The sequence below is a fragment of the Euwallacea similis genome, chromosome 5 (genome assembly GCF_039881205.1).
Source record: "Euwallacea similis isolate ESF13 chromosome 5, ESF131.1, whole genome shotgun sequence".
Taxonomy (NCBI): domain Eukaryota; kingdom Metazoa; phylum Arthropoda; class Insecta; order Coleoptera; family Curculionidae; genus Euwallacea; species Euwallacea similis.
In genome coordinates this window covers 4,623,574-4,650,163 of record NC_089613.1, presented here as the reverse complement: position 1 = coordinate 4,650,163, position 26,590 = coordinate 4,623,574, and the positions used below count along the sequence as shown (strand labels likewise).

The following is a 26,590-nucleotide window of genomic DNA, read 5'->3' as shown; positions in this document are numbered from 1 at the left end:
CATCCAAGTAAAACACCTTATAATTAGAGAAAAATTATAGGTCACGGAACAATGGGAGATACAGAAATAAAACTATTATTATAATTTATTCTCAATAAACTTTAACATGGAGGAAGAAGGATAATTGAATGCATAGTAGAGTGTGTAGGAACTGCCTCATAAATCACGATCAATCTCAAGGAAGTAACACGACAATTTCAAGCTTCCTTATCAGAGATGATAGGAGCGTTAATATAAGAAATGTTTTGTGAAACATTCAAGAATCATTAAGAAAAATCTTATGAAGAAATATAGTCTTGTTGTAATGTCGGTCATAGCTTTACTGCCATTGCCAAGGACTTTAAAATAGCGCACCTAAGTGGAAATAATAATAATAAACACACAATAACCATTCACCTGCGTCTCATGCTTATACGTGTAAGCACAGCTTAATTGGCCGCAAATAATGTTCATAACGTCATGAGGTCGTTTTGGTATTATCGTCACGAATGTACAATATGATTCATCCGTTTCGGATTCCACTTCATTTACGAATAGAAAATGAAATAGGAAAACTACTTACTATCATCGAAACAAATTATATGTGACTGAAAAAATTATTTTCCTAAGAGTTGGAGATAATCTTCATGATTTGGCAACGCTGTAGTTACTTTGGGAATCCTGTCATCGCTTTACCATCGCCATAGCAGTCTTGAATCAAAAAAGAAACTCGGCGTTAACGTTATTTCTTTTAACTTATCTTCACATACACAAATACTGTAAGATTTTAGGACGATATGAATATCTCGAAAAGGTGCAGGAAATTTACATCCTTATGTGCCAAAATCTCAAGTCAAATTAGCAGTTCCGAATAGTTTTACTTCTAATTTATATAATTTCTACAAAATTTACATGCAATAACTGTCATTAAATTAAAAACCTTTCAGCTCTTGAAATATTGTATTAGTTTGACAACTCATGACAACTAGCAATGGGAGTTTTAAAACAAAAAAGAAACTACGTGATGTTAGTTTTCTTGTTTCCTTAATTCATTCCTGATTTTAAATATGTATGAATCTGAAATTCACAAAGTTCGGTATAATAACACCATTAGCAACTTAAGTTTTATAGTATTTTTTAAACTTTCCATGTTATTTTAACGTTTCTGAGCGTTGAGAAAGAAACGAAAAAAATTCGTTTTAAAATTATTTTGTTATTGTCATAAGTATTTTATAACAGAAGAGTAGCTCTGCATTTCCAGATTGCCTTGCATTTCTTACTAAGGTTATTTCATTCCTAATGTTCTAAACGATCTCATAAATTAAGTCTGAGCCTCTTCATGCAAAATTTAAAGTGCCGATATAATAACTTTGAAAATTGTCACCTTATAGAAAGTTTAATTTCTATTTGATCTTTTTACATCAAAAATGTTTAAAAAATATTATTTGACTAGAAAAGAACGTTCTGAAAAACTTTTTTCCAAGAAATTTTTACTATTTTACTACTACAAATTAAGTAACCGTTTGGGAACTAATTTCTCTATTGCTAATTCGATTTCCTACAGCGCTAATAACACTATAATTAGTTTGACAAGAGTGTCATTGCCAGAGTAGCAAAACAAAACAGTGTCTTCATGTTGCCAGTTTTCTTACTTCGTTCCATTTTTAATCCAAGACTGAGGGTCTTCACGCCAAGTTTGAAATATTGAATTCTAGAATTATTGATAAAAACACTTTCAAAAATTGATTTAAATTCTCAATTTTTAAAGGTCAAGCCCTTATGTGAGTAGTCAAAATGAATGAAACTGAACGAAAATTTTCCGTTTACAAATCTGGGAACTCAACCGAAGATCGCGTACGACCATCGCAGAATCTTCGAACTTGACCCGAGAGACCTGTAGCATAGATGGTACCTAATGATGCACCGTTTGGGGAGGGGTTCCTCCACGTATAAATCGGTCTACCACCTCGCGCACGCCATAACATTAGTGTCCAGTGCAGTGTAACTCAGCAGCTCAGGTTCCATTTGAGGTTCTTATCATCCAATAGAGTGGTTCAGACTTGTTTGGTACCAAGTACTTGTTGCGTTAGTATCCAACGACACTACAGTTCAATAAATAAAGGTAGGTAATGGGTTGGATTTTTTAAAGAGGATTTCGCTGTTATTTTGATATGCGGAATTATTTTTTCGAATATTTTTGAGTGTTAAAAAGGTTGATTTTATAGTCAAAATATAATGATTTTTTAGAGAGTAATAGAGAGAATGACAAATTTAAAAAAAAAAATTTTGAGTTGAACAGACGTGTCCTATAGTCAACAACCGATATATATGGGAAGATTAAATTATCTTAAATTCTCTCACATCTCTTAAATTGTTTATCTTAATTATTTTTTAATGTAAATGGGATTTATTAAAAAACAACAATTTCTGTTATTTATTGGCCGTTTTGTAGTGAATAACAGTAATCTAACGTTTGGCCCAAATTTAACATATTTTCGTAATTTGAGAGACCCGTGAAAAGTTATATCATGAATATAATTCATTTCGTGAATATTTACACATAAATCACTCACAATTCGACTTTCAGAATTAAAAACTTCGAAAATTTTAGTCCTTGCTATCGCCCTTTTCTTCTTTTTTCTACCGTGCGTTTCTATTGTGTTTGGTTGCATCAGACTATCTACAACTTCCGATTCATTCACCAAACTTATCATTTTTCCCTATTTAATATTTACCAAAAGCCGATTTCCGACAATTAGAAATCCCTATTGTAAAAGAACCAATCTCTGTTGCGTAATGTACGTCCAGTTTATGCCGTTACCCGGTAACTTTTCAAAGCAATAGATACCGGTAATACGTCTTAAATGGTGCCTCTATACATGATGCAAGACATCTGGCTTATAACGGCATTAATTATTTAAATCTTATGCAACTGTAATACCAAGTATGCACTTGACATTTAGATGGCCGATACTCGATAATTATGATTATTATTGTTGTTGCTGGGTTGGCGATGGTTGGGTTTAAAGTGGAAGGAAAAGGTCGTGGACTATTAACACTTCTTGGAGTTCAGTGTGCTGATATCATATACATATACTATGATGGTGTTTGTCAATCAAGGGAGCTATAAGCGTCTCCAAAACATCGAGAATGACAACTATCGATCATTTTTGCACCAAAAGAACACTTCAATTATTATCCCCGATAATTTTTTTCCCGATTATATTCATTTGTATTAAGAATAAAACACTCATTCTTAAATACAAATTATTACCAATATGGTCATGGTTTCTGGACGGTACAACTATAGTTTGATCCACGAATCTAGCCCTATGACATCTGAAAAGAGACACACGCAATTCTTTTCATAGTACCTGACATATGCTTAGAACTATATAACTGGAAGTCTTCATCTGATTAAGCAATGTTGCCGTAGTTTCTAGTTTCTCTCACGATAGACAATAAGAGACAGAATATCCTAAACGTTCCTCAAAAATGTATCTTATTTTAATTTAGAAACAAATTCTTCATGGAATCGTACAGTTCCAACGAAATGTACTCAAATAACAACAATAATAAAAGCAAAATGGCTGCCCACGCCTTTTTTAATTTGGCATTTAGCTCTACGATTCCTTCCCGTCCATTATCATCGCATTGAAAATTGCAATGATTCACCTTTTGTTAAGAACTGCAAATTACAATGAGGCACCTATTTCATGTTGCTTTTATCGATTTAAAAGCCAAATGTCGTTGATTTTTGGGTTTGTAGATAAATGGCTTTTAAATTAGTTTTAAAAAAATCTTACTGTTGAACCTTAACCGTATGAGGCGTAAGGGGGGTCATGGTGACGTCACTTCCTTTAATTTCGCCGCCATGGATTAGTACTGTGCCAAAAACAGGAAAAAATTCATGCTGGATTCAGCTTTTCAGATCATTGAGTACAACAAAAATATAGAAAGTGCTCCAAACATTTGTCATTTTCCATATTTTAATGTGACATTTTGTTGCACGTAGTATGCATATATCCTAATTCTCCATAATCACGTCGATAGTAACATCTACCATGTTTACATCTCATCAGCTAACTTTGCGACGCTCTTTTGTTTCGCTGACTAATATTTTCATCCAATAATAATTTTTTTCCCAGTTCCATCAATTAATTCACCAGAGGTAGTCTAAATAAAAGCAAACATCTTGTACGTGCACGTGTGCTTAACGCTAAGTTGGGAAGGATACTTTTTTAATCCATTATTACAGAACAAACTTTGCTACGCGAATGTAAACTGGTATTAAAGTATTCACGCCATAAATAAACACTGGGAATCGCCTTTCTTCCCTGTTTGGAACAACACCAAAGATGATTTGATCTTTCTTTTTATCACGAGGAAAATCTTCGAAAAACACCCAGCGCCTGATGTTTTTTATCGGCCGGGTACTGTGGGTTTCGCCGAGCCCATTCACTAAAAATCTCGGAAATGGAAGAACCTTTCGTCGACCCGAAACTCACCCTGAGGGAGAAATATCGGTCAGCGTTGAAAAAGATTTTTCTTTTTGCTGGCCTTCTGTTGCTTCGTTTTGATTTTTTTACGGCATTTGACTCGTGTATTTTATCTGCCCGAGGGCCGGGGTTCTTTTTGTGATGTTGCACAGGTCGCGTCCTTTACCTGCGGAAGGAAATTATCCATCCATTTGCAATCACGCCCTACGCCGCTCTACTTCGGTGATCGGACGGGAAACAGCAGACTAACGTTGTTCACGGCTAGCTAGACGATTTGATCTACCTCATTTACTTCAAACCAAATTGAAAGTCCAAAAACTCGATCTCAGAATACATCATTTTCGAGAGATTTTCTAACAACTTCCTTTTCCTTTTGATCAAAATTTTGTTCTATATCGTGGTTATTCGATTCTATTATAACGATTTACTCTATTTATTAAAATGGCAATTCAACATGACCGCTACGATTTCCGTCACTGTCAGTGCAACATTAAAATAACATAAAATGATCTTGGAAATGAAAATGATGTTAAAAATACACATCATTTTCACGTAAATTCTGGGGATTTTTATTTTTTAGATACAATATTAAATATGAAGAAAAATATTTTATACACAAGATAACAGAAACAATGCACACCATGCACATTTGATATAAGAATGAGTATACATATAGCTGCATTCAATTCAAATACAATTCAGCGATATTGCCCTTCTTGCGCTTACTTTATCTTGGATCTTTGGCCACAACTTATAGATTTTTCTTCTCTTTCTTCCATTATTAAGGAGGTCGTAAAAGCAAAAGACCAAGATAAAGACAGTACCAGTTTGGACATGTTTTACTCATAAATTCGTAATTCATTTATTCGTTCGGAAATGTTTTCCAGTTTTGTGAATACCTCAAAATTCCCGAAATTTTTGAATATTTCCTCAATCCTCTACCAAATTATGAATCTCGTCGACCCCTATGAAACAAACCCTAAACGCAACATTGCTAATTGTATGATTTAGATGACATTACTGACATTATGAACCTGAGCAAGCAATAGAGAAATGACACTTTGGACGAAGTATAAGCAATTTCTTTAAACTTGGAAATAATCTTTCATTATCGACAACAGTGATTAATTAAAAAATCGGATTACTGGGTTAAAACCGATTTATCAATACCATACGGATTTTGAATAAAAAAAGACACTCTGTGGTGTCAGATTGAATTCTGAATATTTCCTTCATTCTTCAACCCACAAAAATACTTAAAATCAAATTTTAAAATCTCATTATTCTAAAATGGTTTTTGATGCAAACATTTTTAGTTGTTTTCTATCTCATTCTAAATCACTTTCCTCCTATAGACTTTTAACAACAATAATGATCATCAAGCTCAGTTGGTCAATTGGTTGGTCACAGTCGAAACCATCAACGCTCCGTCACATTCTATGCGGATATTTCCGATTCTAAACCCGATTTAGGACAACAATTTGATACAGTTAATTACACTTATTGCTTAGGTTTATTTATGTGCGTAATATGATTCCACTGACCTCATGTTTTTAAGACGAACAGAATTGTTAGAAAATGAAATACTAACGAACCTTTTACTGAAGAGAGCATTTAGATAATCGAATATTTTTTCAAAATTAATTATACTGAAAACTTATCTTACAATTAAACAAAACATTTCATATCGTAATTACTGTTCAAAACATTCAGAGTTCTAGTACCTAAATCATTTCTCTGTAGAGTTACTTTCTGTTCGCGCAGGTAATCGCGTAATACATGACAATACATTTATGTCGTAACATCTCTAGTGATCAGTATTGGTATATACCACGGTTCATTTCCAATAACATATTATTATAAACTGACCAAATCATGCCCAATTTTGCAATTGGGTCAGTCGTCATGCTTCAACGTTTCCTTGCAAATTTAACATTTGCACGGCAGACGTCTTACACATCAACAAGAGTTGTTGTCATAGAATCGCACACTATTTTCAGTTAAAATTAACATAACTTGAGCTTGATTTTATTTATTTCATACAAAAATTCCTCCAGTACGATCCTGATTTTTCCAAAATAGTGTTGGATGATGCAGTTTGTCCGTGAACATCTTGGGCTTAAAACCTCATTAAAATCAGTAGTATAGTGTAATTAAATATATATTTTTTGATATTTTAGATCATGAAATCCATTTTGTTGTTTCAAATTCCCCATTAATTTTTCGGAATTGAAAGCAGAAAACCTTGATTTTGTTTGCGGAAATCGCGAAAATAGAAAGTACTTTAAAGTCAGCGGCATAGATCAATTATAAACGATCAGTGTCAGAAATTGAATTTTCAGTGTTCTTGCTGTTTTCATTTGATTTCATCGATTTTAAATTTGTTTTAGTGTGTATGTTTTAGTATGTACAGAATATTGAGGAAGAATCACTTGTCCATGTATATCTTTTACACTTAAGAGAATTGCATTTAAATTATGTGTAAAGATGAAGGTCCTAAACGTTTTTGCACATTTTCACCCTTACAAATTTCAGCTCTGATACTCTAGAATTAAGGTTGAAAAGTTTCACATTAGATAGTCAATATCAACAATAAAATTGTCAGTGTTTCCCTTTTGTTTTCTAACCGAATTCACTGTTTTAACTTTTTCCCAGTACGTCTTGGACTTTTCAAAAATAACGCTTAAATCACAGTAATTTTATGTCCACGAATATTTTGGACGTAAAGCAGTTATTACAGAAGATGAATTTTTTCATGTTTTTGCCCTTTTTTAGTGTGTGAGACGTTACTCCTTTAAAATAAAAAAAAAAAGAATGAACAATCCGCCTCAGATATACAGAGCGCGCTTATGAAAGTCTCTCTATCAAAGATGAATGAAATCTGATACAGACATGAAGAAAGGCGGTTTCCAGTTTCTGTAGCTGCAAGATCCAAAAATCAATATTTGTACATCAAGATTACAGAACATCAGAAGAAAAATGACGATGCAGCTTTAAACGCGGAACTGCTGCCAATCCGAAGATATAGTCCTTAATGTAACATCGTCTGAACCCTGTGTATCAAGGTCTCTGACCCGAAGAATTGATTGGATTCAACGTTGGCTGATAATTACAAACTTTTTTAATCGACACAAGCAAATATTTGATATTTTCATTAACACGTTTCCTGCAACCTCGCTAAAAAGCGAAATGGGCCTAACATGCGCGATATTTGCTCTGAAGAAGGTACTTGGTTGAACAAATTATGGCTTATTAAGCAGATGTCCTGTGTAAATGGGTTCGCTAACAATACAGCACTGATTGCGGATTGTTAAAGGACGTAGTAAAGTACCGTTTCCGGTGCTTTAAATCATAGATTCTGTCAATGAAGATACGTAGAGGCAATTTCAAAAGAGGCGTTAGAGCAACTATAGCAGTACTATAGATTGTTTTAAAAGTAGAGCATGAAGGTGTATTTAAAGTGATTTTGTAGGAGTTTTGATAACTTTTTGAACTTCGGTTCGTATTACTCTGATTTCCGAAAAAACTCGTGTAATTCCTTTAGCAGGAAATAGAATTTTCAAAAAGTAAATTTCTCTAAAATCATGCCAACGTTTTGAAGAAGAATTCTTGGATACTGAACCTTTCTAAAAATCAGTGGTATAGCTATAAGGAAATGTAATAATGTTTTTAAACGTAGAGTGTGTTTTGGTGAGAATTCTATTTTGGATCTCTTTTTTTGACCTCGTTTAATAGGACTTTGGCTACCGGAAACTCGCTTGAAGCCTGAAATGAGGTGTGAGATTGTGTAAACACAATATTTTGGAAAACAAAGATTCATTTTTTTAGTTTTTCAATATTCAGCACCTCGAATCATAGTTTCTTCTAATGATGGCCGCCGTGAACCGTACGTCTTTTTGCGTGCACATTTCAAGCACAGGTCTGAAGCACATTCAACTGAAATAGACTCATTCAAATTTTCCATCTGGCCACATGTTTTCCTACAATTTCAGACATAACTCTGAGGCATATTCCATTAGGCGCACGAAGGCAAAATTCTTTTGAAGACAAATATTACATTTTCCCATTTTATTCCAATATCTCCCTTCCTGCATCGAATTATTGCCCTTCTGCACCACGAATTTCTAGCAAAACTTGGAGCATTTTGCTGTTAATAGTAGTAAGAGAACCATCTAAAAACTGATGGTTAAATGAAACAAAAACCCGAAGAGTCCTGTTGATTTCAAAATGTTTGCTGTAATCATGTTTGCTTTAGAATGGCCATGAAGCTGCGACTTTATTGAGGACTTTTTGCTATATCTAACTTAGATCGAAAGCGGCAATAAACCATCTCCTTTTCGTTCTTGCAATCGTGGTAAACGCATTTATAGTCTGCCAGACGAAGCAAAACGAAGAAAAACCCTCGAGGGAACGAGCCGGTCGACGTAAAAAGTTGCATAGATTACCTGTATGTCTCAAACCAACGAGGGTTCACAGCCTCACGCACGGGATGATGAACCCTATTTAACCGGTTGGCAAAAAAGAAGATCAATAAAGAAGACCTGGAGGATGGAAAAAGAAGAAACACAAAGCCGAATACGCTGGCTTCGCGCTTAGAATAACTCGCCGTGTGAATCCTCAATAGGCAGATGGAATCTGGTCCTATAACCATTAGCACGTGGAAATTTATTATATTCAAACAACAATATTGCAATTTCAACTCTAACAAAAACGCTTTCCGGTCGCTTATCGGCAACAATGCATTTCAGATTACTTAACTCCAATTCAACTTTCGCTCGCAACGGCATTATTACTGGCAAAAAAGAAAACAACTGAACTTGAAATAAAAATCCACTCTTATGTCACTCGTACTTTGCTGATTTCCATTGTTCGCTAATAAAAAAAATAAAACTGGTACCGGCCTGGGATAGTTCAATTACCGCTACCTCCGTGGCCTTACTCTTAATGGCTTTAATATTTAAGTGCTTGCAGTCCGTTGAGAATACGTTTAAACTCAATTTGAATTTGTTTCAGATGAAGCTGTTAATGAGTCTCCTTTTGGTAGCCACGGCGATGGCCTATCCCCTTGGAAAGTCTGAAGAGAAACCCAAGGAGCCCTTAGTAATTTCTGATTCATATTCCTCAGTTTCCAAGTCGGATGAGGCTAAGCATGATTTGGAGAAGACTTTACAGAGAGACTCTGCTTCTTCGGACAGCTCCAGCACTAGTTCGGAGGAGTCCGCAGAAAGCTCCGAGCAAAAAGGTGAGCCCTCAAAACAAGCGGATGAGAGCATTCAAGCTGCTTTACGTGAACCTGAGGTGCCTCTAAAGGACGCCCAGGAACCAGCACGCGACGAAATTTTGCCCACCACTGCAGAACCCGCCCTTAAAGCCGAACTTGAACCGAAACTTGCAGAACCCAAAGCCGCAGAACCCAAAGCTGCAGAACCTATTCCGGCAGAGCTTCCCAAACTCGAAGAGCCGTTGCCCACATTAAAGAAAGTTGAAACAGATGTAATTCCCCAAACCAAAACTCTTGAAACTGAGAAGAACGAAGACGCGAAAGCCGCTGAAGAACCCACTACCGAATCGATTGCGGAAAAATCCCTCATTGATGAAAAACCTTTGGCCCTTCCCGCTCAAGCCCAATCAGACGAGAAGTCAGCCGCAGCTTCAGAAATCAAAGAGGACATTGTGGCATTACCCAGCGAACAAAAAGTCGAGATTCCCGCTGCAGTCGAAGAGAAAACCCCTGAGTTGAGGAGCACAATTCAAGAAGAAAAGAAAGAGGAGCCTTTGGAGCAGATCCCAGAGAAAAAAGCCAAGTCGGAGGATTTGAAGACGGAAGAGAACTCTTCCCTGCTACCTCAAGAAGAGTCATCTACGCAACCCATTACTGAGCTCACATCTGAGCAGCCAAAATCGGACTCTGATGAAATTCAGAGACCTGAGGAGCCCCAGAAAATTGCTGACCAAATCGCCACTGACGCCAAGACCATAGCAGAAGAAAAGTTGCCTGAAGGAAAGTCAGCTGAACCCGAAGCTAAGCCTATAGCGCAGCCTGCAGCTGATGTACCCGCTGCTGTGAGCCAAGACCAATCCCACGAAGACCAAAAAATCGAAGCAAAGCCCGAGCAGCCAGCAGAAAGCGCATCGAGTTCTTGAATTTCAGCAAATCCTAATGTGTGAAGAAATTTATTGACTGATTTTTAACTGTTGAGGTTTGCTTGTCCGCTTGTTCGGCCCACACTTAATTATTTGTCGCTAAGTTTTTCTTCAGTACGAACATTTGGATCAACCGAACCTCGTTCCGAATAATCCTTTCCTCGAGAGTGCTCAAACCTTACGAAGGAACAAGAGTAACAATAATTTAACGTAGGGTTTATTTGTTTTGTAGGTGTAAAAAATGGAATTCCTTTGTATGTTTTGTTTTTTATTTTTATTACTTCTACTGTATTTCAGAGATCTGTGAATAACCGTCGCCAAAACTGCGTTAAGACAGGGTTAGCTTTAACCTTTATTGGAATTGTGCAGGTTTTCATAGTGGATAGGGCCACTGTGCGCAGTATTTAAGTATCTGGGTAGTGTATTTGTGTGTATTTGAACTTTTTAATAAAGTTTTATACATGTAAGACTTTTAGTTTTATTTGCTTTTTGAAAAGAAAATTATATCATAATAACACATAAGAGCTCATTAGGCTCGAGGCGACTAATTTCAGCTATTTTCAAACCAATTTCATCTACAAATTGCTGAGATACTGAGGATGGAATTTGAGAAAGTTGCAAAATACAGGTTCGAAATTTTTGGTTCATGATTATCGCTCAACAAGCATAAAACTTACAGTAGATTGTAACAAAAACCAAACATAGTATATTGTGCATTTAACATCGAAATAGGTCCTTTCGTATGATTTCGCACGTGTTGCACACTAAGTATAGCTTTTCTACGGCTGTAGAAAGTATGAAAGGTTTCTTTTGAAACCGTTTACCTTTATTCCAACTTATTAAAAATTTAACCGGCCCAATTCTATTACTTCTATCAATAAATATACCTACAGATCGATAGATAGATAAACTCATTATTCACTATTCCCTAGTATTTTGGAAAGCTTCGTCTAACAAAGATTTGCTCAGAAATAACTATCGAAAACTTAAAAATAGTATGATAAACAATAGAAATATTTAACAAGTAAATACAAACAACCGCTTTTAGGTACCAGCTTAATAATGACAAGCATCTTTCACAAATCTTGAACCCAGTCCATCAAACACTTTTTTCCTACAAAACCTTTCCAATTCATCCGATTCATAAAAAGCATTGGCTGAGAGAATTCTGCGAAGTTCTCTTTTGAATTTATTTATACTTAAGCCCGTGATTGACAATTGAACTTTAAAAACGCGCACATTTGACTTATTGCGATCTTATTTAAAATGACGCAAATAGGAATATCAAAAACCACTAAATTCCCAATAATGTCAATTAAGCGAAGAAATCGGTAATCTTATGCTTGTTACTTAAAATTTTGACTTTTTATTAGATAGTTTCTTAATTTACAATGTGTGAACTGACAAGAATAAGCAGATGTTTTTTATAGTGTCCACTTAATACTCCGTCGGGGTGATAGGAGTTTCATCATTTTAATTTAAATAAACATTTTTGTGATGTACTTGACGCTAAAAAAAGTAGATACCTCCCTACATTTCAAAAATTATTTATTACTATCCTGCTGATGAAAATTTTCTGTACTTTTTTGATTCCTTCCTTTTTTTATAAAGGAAATCAATTTCTTTTACGTTGATATATTTGAATAAATTCTACTTTTATTAAAGTTATATGAAAACATATAATATCCCATTTGTAAACATCAAGAGTATTTAAGGTAAAAAGTGGACAACAAAGTAGTTATTCGGAACATACTATAAGGTGTAGTCTGTAAATAAAGTGGGATTAGATGACATTCCACCTTCAATATTATTGAAATCGATATAACTTATGTTAACTCCGCATACTGTGATACTCATTTTCTTATGAGACTTACTACTTATAGTTTAAGACATCCGGCTTTTTGGGATACTCTGTATCATATTTTCCTCACTTTTTTAAATCATCTATCTAATATAGTTCAAATAATAATAAAGCACTTACATATAATCCAATAATAAGTGGGTTTCTATATTAATTTATATTTCTTTAATAATTTCTGTTTAATTCTTAATTGTGTAGTAACACCTGCGTACACTGTTCTATTATAGTTCATAATTGTAGCTACAAACATTATTAATTGATATATTATTTACATCTTGTTCCATTATCGTAACGAACGTTCTCCACAACTAAGTAACGTTAACTAAAAAATCTTGAAAATGCAACAGAGTACGACTCTCAAATTTAGAAATCTTTAGACAGACAGTTTCTGAAAAATGTTGAATATTGTTCAAAAAGCAAAACGATTTACTACATGATTTGTGTAAATTTCACCTACATATGTATGTTTTTGAAATTCACGTAAGATTCGCTGATGCATTGTTTATACAATGGTGATATTATCGGACTTAAATTGCAAATATAATTGAAAAACGTAACAAGAATTTATGTGAATTCTATAAGCTTTCAATCCACGTGGACTCCACTTTCAGGAAATTTTTCTCATCAACAGATTTAATGTGATTAAATTTCGCAAACATGTTTAATGTTACGTGTAGTTGGCAATGGTTTTATGAAATAAGTACTTTATATAGGTTTTTCTTTTGAGAGCCAAAAATTATAGTACAACTTCAAAAATAATTATAAAATGAAAGTATCTGCACGTATAGCAATTTTGAAATTGCCGAAAACTAATTTAAAGGAACTGTGGAAAAATAGTTGACATTTCCACATGCAATTTTTCAAAATTTTCAATTTAAATTGTGTACATCGATAGTAGCCAACTCGACTAAAAAAACATAACAGTGCAATAATATAGCTCGTAATGAAACTGTTAGCAATGTGGTAAAGTGGCTATAACCATTTTGAATTGGAAAATTATTAAATGTAAATAACTGAAAAATGTAAGAAATAAGGAATTTGCTTTGGATTTTAAAATTTTAAATCCAGTGGACTTCAAGCTTAAGAATTTCATCTTATCTACCACTTTAATATGATTTAAAATGGTTTATACAGAGTACAAACATTTTGAAAACAAAGCGATTTTTACAGATTTCATTCATTTGAAAATCGATAAACGCCCTTCAGGCAAAATTTGCATCATCTAAGAATATAAAGCGATTTAACCGTGACTGAACGGAACAAGGAGTGATACAAATTTGACTAAATTTTGTATAGATAGATATGATTTGAAATGATTATATGAGATTGAACAGTTATATAAACTGACGATTTGGGTAGATTTTGGAAATTTAGAATTCATATAAACTCAACATAAATGTCACTCACGTAGTCATTTCAAGGACGAATTTACAATTTAAACGTAACTGAAAACATGAAAAATTTTGAATTGCCGTAAAATCAGAATCTATAAATTTTAAACTTATTTCAACTCCGATCTTAAAAAAAAATCATCCCCTTCACGAGTTTAACAATATGATTTAAAAGGATTATATTAGACTGAAAACAATAGTGTAAAAAATTAGTCATTTGCACAGATTGTATAAATTTAAAATTTTTTGGAAATTCCTCTTATTAATAAATTTAATCTGATTTAATATGGATCATTTGAGAGTGAAAATTTATAGAATCGAGCGATTTATGTAGCTTTAGTAAATCTCGAATTCACAAATAAACTCTGCTCCTGGCAACATGTAATAAAGCAATTTAAATAGGTCTGAACACGTGGAAAAAAATTGGGACTCTGCGAATATTTTAAATCGTGCTCTTGGGATTGGTCTCATTGACATACTTATCTTTATTTAAAGTTATGTAAATAGGTCTGAAAATATGAGGAAAATGAACACATTGCATAGATTTAGTACCTGATTAATTTGAAATTCAGCATAAATTTCTGCTCGTTGATATCACCGACAAATTTAACATGATTTAAATTTAAATGAAAAAATATGATAACTATATATTTTCCGAAGAAGATTTAATAGTTTGAGCGACGCGATTAATTTGGGTTCTGGGGCCTTGAATGGAATTTAAGGACTTTTCGTTTTAAGTCAATTTCGAAGTGACGAAAATATTTATCACTATTAACTCGTATCTCCGAAACCAAAAAAGACACCGGTTTGGGTAAGTGCAAGCTTATTCAAATGACAAAATTAATATTTTTGAAGTAATATGATACATCAATTGTCGAGATATCAAACAATACATTTGCTTCCTATGTGGACTCTACCTCAAATGAGACTCTTGGGCTTTGAAAATGTAAATGGACCACTAACCTGAACTTTCAATTTGAGAAATCTTAAAAATTGCTAAAATATTTATCGTATATGAATATAGTATTTTAAAAATTAAGAGTTATTGTAATTCAGTTTATGTATACTTGTAGAGCTCATTGAGAGGTATTTGTAAGGTAATATAAATCATAGATTCCTGAGGTATTGAGACGTTAAGTCCCGAGAATAGTGAAAACCCTAATTTTTAGGAGAGTTTTTATTTTTTTAAGATGGTACTTTTCGCTTATATCGATTGATTTCAATTCTACGGTAAGATTTTTTTGGATAAATCAGGTCATTTACTTGAAAAAATAGGGTCAATTTAATTTAACATACAGATTTGAATCTAAGGGAAACACCCTTTCACTCACAATTTACAAATTCTAAGAAGTTCAAAGAGCACTTTGAGAATATTTTAAACTTTAAAGACTCCTTGGAGTTTTAAAAGTCGTTTGTTGTTAATTACCTCAACTGAAGTCCAGGTGCATTGAAAACCAATTTGAGTTCGGTCCTCACTAAATGAGATATTACATCCCTCTTTTTAAGAACGACTATTCCAAAAATTATCGAAACGTAGACAAAACTTTGGAAAACAGCAAAAAATAAATTGATGGTAAGTAAACCATAAGCTTATTTAACGTATATCTCGGAATTATGTAACAAAACGCCTTTTTTTTAATTTCTTAACTTTTCAATACGTTTTTTACACTTTCCATCAAAACAGCACAAAATCCAATATCGAACCACCGGACGCATATAACCTGACAACGTAAACCTACAGCCAAATGGTTATTAGGCCGTATAAGGCTCTATTATACATCTCCGATCGTTAATCAACGATTTTGTGGGACCTTATGGTTGTGTTCGTTATTTATAACCATCTCCGACTCTGCAGACATTAAGCAAATTTGTTTGACCATTAAAGAATAATTAAATAAATATTAAATAAGCTCGGACATCATCCGGTAGATATAGGCTCTATCTCACTTTTAAGATCGAGAAGAGTCAGCGTCCTGTGGAATGCTGCAAGGTTAGTCCATCCTGCTGGTACTTTGCCAGTGGCGGAGAAATTTATACGGTTAGGATTTAAACCCAAAGATAAGCGTTATTTCTGTTGTATATTCCAAATTTTCCCAAATCTTTTACGTGTCATCCACATATGACAGTAATTATAACTACACATTACTATAACTACAATAATTAAATTATTTAAAGATGTTGAAGATTATCTATAGAAGAAAAAGCGAATTAAATTTCTCTAAAACAAGAACAGTTTGTTTATGTAGACAATTTGGCGGATAAACGGTCTTTAAGAATGACTTAAAGTTTGGAATTCATCGATCGTTCTACGAATTTAGAATTGAAAATATCTGAACAAAAAATTAATGCATAAATTACGATTTAAAAATAACTTATCGTAATACTTTCCACTTTGATGGCTCATAAAAATTATGCAAATCGTCGAAAGGGCAATGGCCGTCCAGGTTTGGCATCACCGTAAATTTCACTACATTTTCGTTCACCAAAATACCAAAATCCGGACGAATAGAAAAAGAAAAAACAGTAGAATTTTAATGTTAATCTTATAGTCAAAATTTATTTCAAAAGTAATTCAAGAAAACCTCTATTGGTTTTAAAATGTTCTCAAGTCCTTCTCTGCACACACTGTACCTACCAATAAAGAAAAAAAAGCAAAATGCGTCTCTGAAAATGGCCCTATTGAAGATGCTGCATGTAAGTACCGCTGTTTGTGTCCGATGCAGATTTTTTTATGAAGATTGATCGGTCATCAGACGGTCAGTGTGGTGCCAGTGGGAAAGGAAATGAAGAATTTAATTCGAAGAGACGAGGAAAGTGCAACTAAGAGTTATTACAGGTGCAGTCTCACTATGGAGATAAATTATTGATAGCTAAGATAAATGTAAGTTGGTTCATCTAACTTAGAAGTTCAACTCTTTTGATTTGATTGATTCCACATAAAACTTGGTGGAAAAACACAAATCTCTTAATTTGGGCAATAACGCTTAAGTTTTAACCTCCTTTTTAAGTAAATAATTAGCCCTACTTACTTTGCAAGTCAACATCAAGCAAGCGATAACCCCTAAACTCCACCAGTCCACTGAGTGTCCGTACGGCTGCATTTGCAAAATTTCCGGAGCTGAAACAAAAACAACTTACCTGTAATATTTTATCACTAAACTTCACACCACTATCACTTTTTAAGAAATACGCAAAAGCATAAATAAGATTTATTTATTTCTCATATCAATTTTTTTATAAAAATCACATAACTACTAATAAATCGAATCACTATAACTATTCACAAGTATTTACAATAAAGATATTTACAGAGACATATTTACACAGGCTACGTGTTTTTATTATTGTAATTATAAATTATGTGTATTTAATTCTGTAGCAATAATAATTATATCTTTACACATACTTTGTAAAAAATTGAAAGAAATTACATCACTAACGTTTCAGGGTTTATTTGAACTTGATGGTGTATTTAATAGTGTAACGTCAACTCCAAATAACTCTAATTCATTAATAAAGCTCTTTCTGAACACACTCATTTCGAAAATTTACTCAGGCAAGTTTGGTTCAAACATGCAGTTATTTGGAGCAAGCTTAAGCAGCAGAGTTCATTGAAATATTAAAAGTGTCACACTTCCTGTACTTGTCGAAACAAAACTCACTTGTACTCTTATGTAAGATCCTCTACCAAATAAATATGGCTTTTTAAATTATTTAGCTCACTATAGCGTTATATATCGCAACAACACTCAGGGTATATTGCACTATAAAATATACGCGTAAAAACCATACAACTTTACGTACCTTAGCTAAGGTTACTTTTAAAAATTCGTGTATTACTTGCTTAAGAACGTGCCTTACATATACTTTTACATTGGAAAAATCACATTACACTAAAGTAGTTTACTCAAGAGAATTAACTTTAAAATACCGCTTATGTTACGGGTTGCTCTTATGCTTAATTTAGGTGTATTAAGTCTTCGTGGATATAGTAGTAATAATAATTGGAAACTACTAAGCTGCTACCCATGAGGAGCAGGAATAATCAACCTCAAAGCGATTTTACATGGTCGAATTAGTGAAGGTTCGGCATGTTTCACACGAGTCCTCAGTATGGGAAATTCGCTCAAACACTTGGAAAATCAAACACACCTGCGATTGTTAAAGTAAATAAATAATCATCGTGTAAAAAATATAAATACTAACACTAGAATTTAATGTTTAATAATGGGAACATAAATAATTATTTATATAAATTATTTCGAATGTCAGTTAATAAAAGATAAGAAAATGGAGAAATTTTAGAGCATGAGTACTCAGAACTAACGAAAATACGTATAAGCTACATTCTAAACTAATATACTGAAATCTACATTGAAGTTAATTTGAGATTTGCGGCAAAAAATTTGCATTGAATAGAAGATTTTTGAAAGAAACAATTTGGGTTTTTTAAGGTTTACGCAGCAGTAAATAAAAGGAATATAGAATAATAAAATTAATTTTGTAATTATATATACTTACTTCATATTCATTATACCTACTTCTGTGTAAACGCTAAAAATTCCAAATGTAAATAATTTAAAAAAAACCCTAGGATTTAAAGTGCTTCTGAATTTGGAATATTTAAGACGTTTTTCGTTACTACCGCAAATCTCAGCACCTAAACTATGCAAATCAATACTAACAAAAAACACTTAACAAACGGTTAATTTTTGAGGATTTACTGGTTATAATATATTAGAAAACATACAAACATTGATTAAACAAATTTACCATTCTTAAGTACCCGTTCCTACATCTACAACGAAAAAACCACCTCAACAACCCTAACGATCTTACTATTATAACCAATAAATCAAAGAATCCTAGACTAAGAATTACAATCCTAAAATCGATTGAAACATAGGGTAAACGAGCAAAAACGTGATGATTATAGGAAAAAATAAAAATTAAAAAACGAAACAGATCATACGCAAACCTAATCTAAATTACCTAATATCTCTGACTAAACAATAATACTTTCAGACATACCTGGATGATGCTATGTTTAGACCAAAGGAATAATTTTATCAAAAACCAAATGCTTGATAAATCGAATCCCTAAATTGGACTGCATCTCAATAATTCCTACTCAAACTTCAAACTTACAATTCCTACGCAATTTATAAGTAAAAAAATCTAGTTAAGTAACATGGTGATTCATATGGGCAGGAAAACGCAATGGACTAGCAACAAGGGAGTGACGTATGGAAATTACGATTATCACAACGATTATGAATATGTAGAACCGTAGACACATTTGGAAAAATATTTACTTAAGCTGTTTTTCAAATATGTCTTTTATTCGGCTAGAAATAGACACTGTGGGGGAATGCCCCGAACATTTTCTCTCTAACATGCAAAACCCGGAAAAATTCTATATTTCATTTTAGTGATCATTGGAGAAGCGACGTGAGATTTCAAAGATATAAAATATGCATAAAAATTATGAACTTTTCGGATTTTTTCTTGGATTCAAACCTGTCATTGTACAATTGTTCTTCAAGATGGGAAAATATAGGGTGGGTTTCTAGTTTATGATGAACAACTACGCATTTCACACAAACACCACCCTTTATGTCCAGCCTTGTAATACCCTCTTACAAATTAAGACTCTCCCTGATAAACTTCCTCATGGTCGATCCTACAGTGGGCGCGCTTGAAGGTCCGGAAATGGAATAATTCATTTTAAACAAATACGGCTGCACGTCTGGATAAGACGAATCGAACACCTCATCCACTTCAGTCCTGGACGGTAATTTCGGCAAATACTCATGCCTGTTCATCACGTCGGTAATATACAAGATTTTGTCGGTAAGATGGTCTCCAACCCTTTCACGACAGAGTTGCCGCTCAACCTCGTTTTCCAGAGTTATAAGTTGAAGACGCACTGTCCACACTTCCCATGGTATACATTCACGCTGAATGAACAGATATCTGCTAGGTTTGCGTTGGAAAAACTCCAGGGAAATCTGCCCCGTGCCGCTGGATTCGTTACTCCGAAGTTGCTCGGAGAAATTGCTAATCTCCTGCTTCACGTGTCGATTGAGAGTATTCGACGAACAACACACATATGTTAAATCGATGAAATCGCAGTCAACATCCGTAAAGCCCACAGTGCTAACCGAGTAACTGCTCTCATTAGTATACATAAATTTACCTAAACATCTATGAAAGAGGATTGTGTGAAATATGCTGGCGACAGCCTCATCTGCCTGTCTACCTTCTAAGGTGAGTTCGAAAACTTGAGATCGAGCGTTCATTTCTAGTTATTTATCTCGTATAACAAGCGATATTTTAAAAAAACAAGCGGCAAAATAGCTTATATCACACGATAATCACAGATAAACCTGAGTAGTAAAAAATTCTGAAATAACTCTTTTTGTGTATGATTTTTTGGTTTTACTCTCACTAGCTGCGACAATGAACTGTTTTAACTCGACGATGACGAGTTACTAGCCTTTACATTTAGGGAAAACAGTTACGGTACTATCTAGAATAGAGGGGAAAGAAAATCAGTAGGTCATACCCATGTATTTGGGCGTTCCACATACAGTTCTGGTGGTGCGACCGAGAGGTAACCACTTGGAGAGACCGAAATCGATTACTCTAACGTTAGCATCTGCGTCTAGGAGGATGTTTTCCGGTTTTAGATCTCTGTAGATTACACCAGCGTTATGAAGGAAATCTGAAAAATTGATATTTGCCAATATAGTCAATTGAAAAGATGAATGAAGGAGGGGTAAATAGTTATTCATACAGATAGGGAGGAAAGTACTACTTTTACTCCCTCAAATAATTTAAAGTGTAAAGTGAAGTAGAGGGTATCAATATTTTAGAAAATACAAAGCACATTCCTCCAAAGATATGCATCTAATTTTTTCTGCTATCAATGTTCTGTTTATAGCAAAGAGCAAAGCAGATGTTAGTTGAACAAATAGAACGTAACCAATGATGATCATAAACCAACTAGAATAAAAGCAACACTTTTCTCCCAAGTTATGTGTTGTAATACCATCGTCTAAGTTGAATGTATGTATGATACATAGGGAATAAAGTTCTATTTTTTATAAAAGAGAAAAATTTAATCTAATACGTGATTATAACATAGTTAATGTGATTTTTCGTGAACAAAGTAAAATCAGACCTAACGACCTAACGATGTGGAACCCGATTTAGAACTTTGTAACACAAGTAAGGAAAAGAATGTATATTGAATTTTTGCAATGACGAATTTGTATTTATTTGTCTAAATTTTATCAACGGAAAGTGTGTGATGTTACAAGTGTTTCTTTTTACTTAGGTTACAGAGTTTCACGCCAGATTCCCACGATGCAGTACCCCAAAAACATCTCCAAATGTTTTTGAATTTTTTTCCTTAAGGTTTTAAATTGTTTTTAAATAACTGGACACCAAAAATAAATCTTAAAAATATAGATTAATTATCCTGTAATATCTAGATATTGTTTGAAATAATGGGGTGTAGTTATTGAAAACATATTTCATACGCGTCCCAGAAATCAAATCAAAGCTGATTTTCTGCTATTCCTAAACAAACATTCAACGCATTAAAACCATTTTTTTCTTACCTATCGCCAGTGCTATCTGCGCAACATACAACTGTACAACTTCTACAGGCAGAGCACCAATATGGTCCAACAATTCCCAAAGCTCCCCGCCTTCGATATACTCGGTAGCTGTAACGTAAAAACTCTATAAACATCATTCACAATTTTAACGCTAATTACATGTTTATTATTCACAGCGACGCGTATTCACTATAAAACGTGCTTTAGGTCGTCCAATCTGAAATTTTCAGTTGACAAGGTCAAGAACTTCGTGATGCTTACCTATGTATAAGTGCTTAGGACTTTGCCAGTTTGACGGACACTTGGCTATGAAGGGATGATGGCCACAAGCACGCTGAATTTGTACTTCTTGAGTGACTTGATTAATTAAGTCGTTTTCTACTATCTGCAAAGCAAAGTTTTAATTTTTGTTTAAGTTTACTCGAGCGAGTTTGCTGACCTTTGACTTGGAAAGAACTTTTAAAGCAAATATTTCGTTCTTTTCCAAATCCAAAATCCTGTAAATCTTTCCAAAAGCTCCCCTACTTATTTCTGGTAACTTCTCGTAATTGGAATTTTTATGACGAACTTCGACTGGAAACGCGGGCAAAAAAAGGGATTCACGTTGTGTTACCGGCCAAGCAGTTTTGCACGACTGGTAGGGGAGGGTCAAAGTTGATTCTTTCCACCTGAAAATAGAAGCACTATCACTAACATTGTTCCAGCAAAAGTCTACGACCACTTAATATAACACCGAAATAAAATAAACACAAATCTCCTTGAATCGTACATAAACATATAACTGAAATGTTTCATGGAAAATAAATAAGCAGGAAAAGTTCGATTCATCTGGGATTTGCTCAAGGCAACATATAAATAACTCCAATAATTTTCCTTGGCAGTACGCTCATACGGCATAATGGGGCCGCCATTTAATAAGTACGAAATAAATTGCAATTACCATTGCGATAATTACTTTAGATTATTAAGACATGTATGCGTTCAGGTTTGCTGGCAGAGCGGAAGAGAGGGTGAGTGCACTTTCATATGACGCAGCCGTAAAAATAACAACACGTGAAATCCCAAATTTTCCCATAATCCTACACGCATACGTTCATACCAGTATTTCTCATAACATATCACGTAAACATATAAACACAGCTTTTATCTTGACGTGAAGTACTCCACGTGTGGACAAGTGCATAACCAAATTCTATTAATTACAATGAACTTTTAAATATATTCATTTTGCACAAACGCTTTTTGCGTTGTAGCGAACTACCGAGTCACACTTCAAGTGTCTACTTAATTAAATGTTCACAAATAATGTAATAAAGTCTAAGCTTTTTCCTATTTTCACCCCAAATAACAATCAATCTAATACTACATTGTTAATTTTAATAGCGAGCGACACTATGCTGAGAGATTATAAGACAAAGCACTTCTTGATTAAGCATTATGAATACGAATTAAATGCGAATCTTCATAGAATTCGTGTAATTTACAAAGTGTGACGTCCGTAACAAAGTTGAGTATTAGATCTTGAATTAGATAGGGCTTTGAACAATAGGAACTGTACGTCTATCAAAATCAAGTCGTAAATTTGGAGTCATTGGACCGGCCTTGAACCCGCCGAAACATTATTGAATTATGTTAGTCGACTATAATAATGGCATTTGTTGTTGGGTTTCGAATGTAAGTAAAATCTTTCGTTAAAAATGTCCAATGTGTTAAGCTTGGATTTAACTGTTAAACACTCTCTATTGGCTGAAACATCAGAAAATATCTAGTTGTCCTTCATGCCCAATGTAGCATTTTTTGCTGGAATAGCTGCTTCCTATGAAATAAGCTAGATGTTGTTTTTACCTCTCAAAATCCAAAATATACAAGAAAAGAAGATATAGGTATTTTCAGTAAACGTTGCAATAAGATTTCCTTCGTAATTTCACTCAATTTATGAGAAGTCCACAGGGGATCTTTTTTTTTAACACCTTGTTCTAACCTTTGTATAATGATGAATGTTGAAATAATTTCCAGAGGTCATGATAATAGAAACTGCTTTTAAGGGGGAGGTCAGAAGATTCTTAATTTCAAAAACACGGCTGGAAAAACGAAAATAAAATGCGAATGTATTATTGAGTGTTGTTGAGTCTAAATTCTATTAATTTTTACTAATCACTTTTAACTCTTGTTGTGTCTAAAAGATAAAAATCAACCACTTAGAAAGAAAAATTTTAAATATTTGCTAAAACATCTTACAAATCAATTTATTATCACTCCTCAATAGAATATTTCACTCCCGTATTTCTAATTAATATATCATACATTGATCGTATAACTTCGGGATATATATAGACACTTATATCGGGAGTTAATCTGGACTAACCCGAACTAACTAATCAATTTTCTGGCGGAGAACTACTTGCACCCTTTCTTGGAAGTAGCACTTTCCTCACTACCAATATTGTGGATATAAAGATAGCAAATTATAAACATATAATTCAGACATGCTAAAGATAGGAGATTAAACATGACCTTAATAATTTGAAGCACAGATATATTTATGCCAATTCATGATAGAGATAAGAGCTGACATAATTTTTACACTTCCTGAAAAGCAGGCTAAAAAAATTGCTAAGTAGAGAAAGTGTGCTGATTTTTACGTCAGGAAGAGGTAGGTACACAATATAGCAAAAAAAATGAGAAATTCTTGTATATATTAACATGCACAGGCATTGTCTGCTTTAAAACGCTTGATTTTATTACTAAGTACAACTGAAATCTACAATTTTCAGTCAATAAAGGTTTGGGACAAATATAGATTAGACAGATGCAGGATGATTTAAAGATCTTATCTAGACCTTATTTAAAACCCGAACTGCAATGGATGACTCAATAGGTAAGTATCTACCTTTATACATGACACTATAAAAACTCTCCAGAACATCGAAATTCAAATACAATAAAGGAAAAGTGAATTCATTCATTCTTTTTGATTTCTTGAAAATCTTGAAGTAGGGCAACTGAACAATAGCAGACTGAAAATAACAATAACCTTATATCTCACATAATGGCCAAATTACTAATATGCTGACAAACTGACCAGAAATTAAGTTTTATGGAAACAGTGATGTAAATGGCATGCATTGAACACTCTCTTGGTTTCCATAGGAAATCAGCACATTTATGGCCAAATTATTAATGTGCTATGAACTTTAACTTGAAAACAATAGCTGTAAAAACCAAGAATATAACCAATACCCAGATTTTATTCCAAAATTTCTGTGGAAACCAACATGGAAGTAAGTAATGTCAATTACAATGTGGTACTACAATAATCACAAAAGAACAAAACATCAAGTTCAAAAATGCATCAATAATGCCAGAGTGGCTTAATTGACTTTTATTAAACAATTCCTGTTAAAATAGTGACACATATCACATATGTAACATGATATGAACAAAACTGATAATGCTCAAAATTGGTCTTCAGAACTACAGTTAATTATACATAGAGGGTGATTTCTTTTAATTTGAGCCATAGGTATTTTAACGTGCCAAAATCCCTTAACAGATCATAATTTATGAAAGTAGTTCAAGTAATGGTTTTCATATGTTGACAATACCTATGTAGTAGGTAGTGTCAGAAACATTCTTTAAAAATTAATTCAAACCATTCATCAAAGAAAACATGAATGTGATTTTAGTTACAGTCTGCATTTTTAATACTATTCCCATGACAACTCCATGGGTAACGACAGCTGTCGGCAGTTCATATAAAAAAAAGTGAAATATATTCCATTAAAATTGTTATGGTTCATACCAAAAAATCTTGTAGATAGGAAAATAGTATACTTGTCTCAGAGGTTTTTGAGTATCCTGTTGATCTTATTTAATGAAAGTGACTTTTAATAGTTCAATATATTTGTTAAAGTGCACTTATTAATTTATTTACTGTTGTGGATCACTTTTAGGGTTCTCCACAACTTGTGAAGTTTCAGCAAAGGGAAGTAGAGGGTGATATAGTAAGTATTATCTGTAGTCCCTAACCCAATGCCATTTACCTGACATTTCTCACCTAAATGCAATTAACTGAAGAGGTAAACTGAATTGAAAAGAGATAATAAAGGCTTGAAACTGGTCTTTGGGAGCTCCAATTGTTCCTATATAGATAGGAAGATCATAAACTTTTATAGACAGGCTAAGTCAGTTTCTTGTTGGTACCATTTATTGATATATATTGGCTTTTGGCAAGTAAGTTCTGATGGGTCAAAGTAATGTTAGTAAGAGGTATTTACATAAAAACCCAAGAATTAGCCAATGCAAATTTTATTTCAGCGTTTCTATGGAAAGTGCCTATAAAGTTATCTGGACTTTTTTCAGTATTTGACCTAAATTATTAAAAGGGTAAACGATCCCAGACAGGATCTCTTATAAAGGCCTTAAAAGGGTTTAATCCAGGCTTTGGTCAACTGCGTTTACCAAACAATTAATAACATTTATTTGAAAACTAAAGATTAGACATTTACTTGAATAATAAAAGAGTTAATCAGCAACTAAAAGCATGTTATGTGTATGCATGTAACATGAGATGCCAACTATCTCCATTGGTATCACTTAATTCACCATTTTGTTGAACACAAACAAGAACAAGCTTGTGCTTGTTTAAATTTACTCACCTTCTTCTAGATATTCTGGACCATAGTTTGGATACACTGTATGTGGACTGTTGACTTTCAACTCTTAAAAAGCTCCTCAAATTATTGTTGGGATTCGAAGTTATCTGCAAAAAGCACGAAAAGATTAGAATAGAATGACGCAGTACCACAACAAACGAAAAGGTTAGCTGGAATTTCGCCTTACCTTCTGCGAGTGATTTCGACGGCTGGGCAAAACACTATCCGTTCGATCACTGAGTGCGGAGTCCCTAGTGCTTTTATTGCCCATAGAAAGATGCCTTTCTCAATGCGAAACTGTCCCTTTTTCCACAAAACACAAACATTTCACTGACCCCTAATTAAACTTCCAGGTAGAAATCTTTTGTTGAAACTTTTCTTTTGACTTTTGTTTGATGGGTATTTACTTTTCAGACGAATGGATTGAACTAAG

At 33.6% G+C, this 26,590-nt stretch overlaps 3 protein-coding genes across 3 annotated transcripts in view; 1 reads left to right on the top strand and 2 right to left on the bottom strand.

Moving 5' to 3' along the window:
* Positions 1-26,585, bottom strand: part of S6KL (S6 Kinase Like) — a 32,842-nt gene extending 6,257 nt beyond the window's left edge. Inside the window, exons 1-7 of the mRNA XM_066390608.1 lie at positions 26,345-26,585; positions 26,161-26,264; positions 21,942-22,170; positions 21,764-21,887; positions 21,503-21,610; positions 20,443-20,601; positions 16,904-16,992 (exon numbers count right to left, since the gene is read on the bottom strand). Of these exons, the coding sequence (XP_066246705.1) occupies positions 16,904-16,992; positions 20,443-20,601; positions 21,503-21,610; positions 21,764-21,887; positions 21,942-22,170; positions 26,161-26,264; positions 26,345-26,428 (897 nt within the window). The 5' untranslated portion in view covers positions 26,429-26,585. The remainder of the gene's footprint in view (positions 1-16,903; positions 16,993-20,442; positions 20,602-21,502; positions 21,611-21,763; positions 21,888-21,941; positions 22,171-26,160; positions 26,265-26,344) is intronic.
* Positions 1,927-11,091, top strand: bnb (bangles and beads). Its single transcript, XM_066390619.1, has 2 exons — positions 1,927-2,101; positions 9,492-11,091. Exon 2 carries the CDS (start codon positions 9,492-9,494, stop codon positions 10,620-10,622), a length of 1,131 nt encoding a protein of 376 aa, XP_066246716.1. The 5' UTR covers positions 1,927-2,101; the 3' UTR covers positions 10,623-11,091.
* Atg101 (autophagy-related protein 101) lies at positions 17,072-20,422 on the bottom strand. The gene has a single exon (XM_066390624.1). The coding sequence runs from the start codon at positions 20,174-20,176 to the stop codon at positions 19,514-19,516; it is 663 nt and encodes a 220-aa protein (XP_066246721.1). The 5' UTR covers positions 20,177-20,422; the 3' UTR covers positions 17,072-19,513.
* Positions 26,586-26,590: the final 5 nt, after the last annotated feature.